Consider the following 2,116-nt stretch of genomic DNA (forward strand, 5'->3'; position numbering starts at 1 on the left):
TTTTGGAAGCACCTTTCGGGGCCCTGCAGAGGCAGCAGGGCAGAAAAGCAGGCCGCCGGGGCCGTTGGGAGAGAGGAGTTGCAAACCAACTCTAGCCAGCGGGAAAGGCAGGAGAGGCGGGGCACCTGGGAGGGACCTGCTGCAGGCCGTGAGGGAAGCCATAGGGCCCCATTCACAGTGCCTGGCACATAGTAGGCGCTTCATGAATGCTAGCTGACCCATTGAGTGACTGCGGGCTGGGGCACAGCAACTTGGGTATGGTGGGCCACGCCAAGGGTCGAAGAGAGGAGACCAGCTCTCAGGGTCCAGCGGCAACAGTGGCTCCTTTTAAGCTTCAGCGCATGCTCCCAGCCTGGAGCCCGGAGCCGCGCACCCCAGTGCAAAGCCGAACTGGGCGGGGCGAGGGAGAAGAGCGCGCAACAGGAAGTGTCGCAAACACGAGCCGGAAGTGAAGCATTCTTCTTGTGGCCCGCCTCCGGAAGTCAGAGGTGGCCCTTCGCAGGAGCTGGTGGCAGAACTGAAGCGACGGGCGAGCGGCCTGTCATAGACGGGCGGCCAGCATGGCGGCGGACCCACGGGGGACTCTCGAAAAGGTCCTGCAGTATGAAGCCTTCCTCAGCGATGTCCTGCAACGAGATCTGAGGTTACTGCGAGTGGGCGTGGGGCCGGGCTGGGCAGGGGCGGGGGGCGGGGGCCGGGCCGGGCCGGACCGGGCGCCGAGACCAGCCCTCCGCCTCCACCCAGGCAGGTGCTGGCGCAGCGGGAGGAGGTCTACGGCCAGCTGGCGAATTACCTGCAGCTGAAGAACGTCCTGGAGCGGCTCCAGGTGAGTGAGGCAGGGAGGGGACTCTGGAGGGACCTGCTCCAGGCACGAAGGGAAGGGCTGGCTAAGCACCCTGTCCCCCCCAGGAATCGGGGGATCAGAAGCTGCGCACACAGGTGGATTTGGGGTGTAACTTCTACGTGAACGCCGAAGTGTGAGTGGCCACCCCCCCCTTCCCTTCCCCTCCCCAGACTTCGGAACGTTTGCCTTTCCTGGGGCCCTTGAGCAACTTCGGGGGGAGCCTCTGGGCCCCTGCTCCCGGCCAGTCCCCGAAATGCATGAACTAGACTGCATGTCTGGGACTCCGTTCCGCCGCAGAGAGCAAGATTTCCTTGTGAGAGGTTCAGATGCTCAGGCTTAAGGACCCGGCTCTCCACCCCAGAGCGGAGAGGGGCCATCAGGACCCTGGAGAGAGCCCCTTGAGCAGTGCCTCTGTCCTCCAGGCCAGACCCTTCCCGGATCTTTGTGGCGCTCGGTTATGGCTTTTTTCTGGAACTGACATTGATGGAGGCCTTGAAGTTCATCGACAGGAAGAGCCGCCTGCTCACCTCGTAGGTTTCCCCAGGTTGGGGGGGGGGGGCAGGGGGGGAGGGAAGCCGCCAGGCCGGGCCGGGCCAAAATGAAATGGTGGAGGGAAGAGAAGAGAAGGGGAATGACAAGCTCTGGGCTCCTTCTCCAGGCTCAGTGACAGCCTCACCCGAGATTCTGCTCGGATCAAGGCCCACATCCGACTGGTGTTAGAGGTGAGGAGGGACGAAGGGTGCAAGGGCTGCCCAGGCAAAAGCTTTTGGCCTTCACTTCCTCATGCTCACATATGCTCTCTTGCCTGCCAGGGCCTTCGCGAATTGCAGGGGCTACAGGAGCTGCCAGAGGTTCCAAGACACTGATTAGGATGCCGAGAATTTCCTCTCCATGATAACACTACTCTGGAGACTAACACTTGTTACTTGAAATCAGAAATCCCTTTAATAAAAGCTGGGAACGAGGCTGGGGGGGGGAAACTCTTTGTTGCCATGGAGATGGGGGCATCCTCTCCCCCTTCTATGACCTCTGCAGTTGCAGAGCCACCGAATCGCCATTCCTTTAGCGGCTTTCCTTTCTTCCTGCTCGGATTTGGTTACGATCCAGCTGCCACCCCCCCACCCCCGCCTGAGGGCGGAGACATTTTCGGTGAAGACAGCCGCCTGGCTACGTGAAGTGGTTCAGCTGTCTGCGCAGTCGCACAACACTTCTCTTTAGTGGCTTTAGACTTTGCCACTACAGTTAGTCCCGCCCCTTAGCGGCTGCTTAGTT

The 2,116-nt window shown here is 61.2% G+C and overlaps 1 protein-coding gene across 1 annotated transcript; it reads left to right on the top strand.

Annotated features, from left to right (window-relative positions):
* The first annotated feature begins 483 nt into the window (after window positions 1-483).
* Window positions 484-1,809, top strand: UXT (ubiquitously expressed prefoldin like chaperone). Its single transcript, XM_044683111.1, has 6 exons — window positions 484-643; window positions 745-826; window positions 910-977; window positions 1,267-1,374; window positions 1,503-1,566; window positions 1,657-1,809. The coding sequence occupies exons 1-6, from the start codon at window positions 561-563 to the stop codon at window positions 1,708-1,710; spliced, it is 459 nt and encodes a 152-aa protein (XP_044539046.1). The 5' UTR covers window positions 484-560; the 3' UTR covers window positions 1,711-1,809.
* The last annotated feature ends 307 nt before the right edge of the window (window positions 1,810-2,116 follow it).

This window comes from Gracilinanus agilis, unplaced genomic scaffold (genome assembly GCF_016433145.1).
Source record: "Gracilinanus agilis isolate LMUSP501 unplaced genomic scaffold, AgileGrace unplaced_scaffold13353, whole genome shotgun sequence".
NCBI classification, from domain to species: Eukaryota; Metazoa; Chordata; class Mammalia; order Didelphimorphia; family Didelphidae; genus Gracilinanus; species Gracilinanus agilis.

Coding starts and splice junctions, on each gene's coding strand:
- UXT (XM_044683111.1), top strand. CDS start 561: ATGGCGGCGGACCCACGGGGGACTCTCGAAAAGGTCCTGCAGTATGAA. Junction 1,375..1,502: donor AAGAGCCGCCTGCTCACCTC/GTAGGTTTCCCC, acceptor CTCCTTCTCCAG/GCTCAGTGACAGCCTCACCC. Junction 1,567..1,656: donor ACATCCGACTGGTGTTAGAG/GTGAGGAGGGAC, acceptor CTTGCCTGCCAG/GGCCTTCGCGAATTGCAGGG.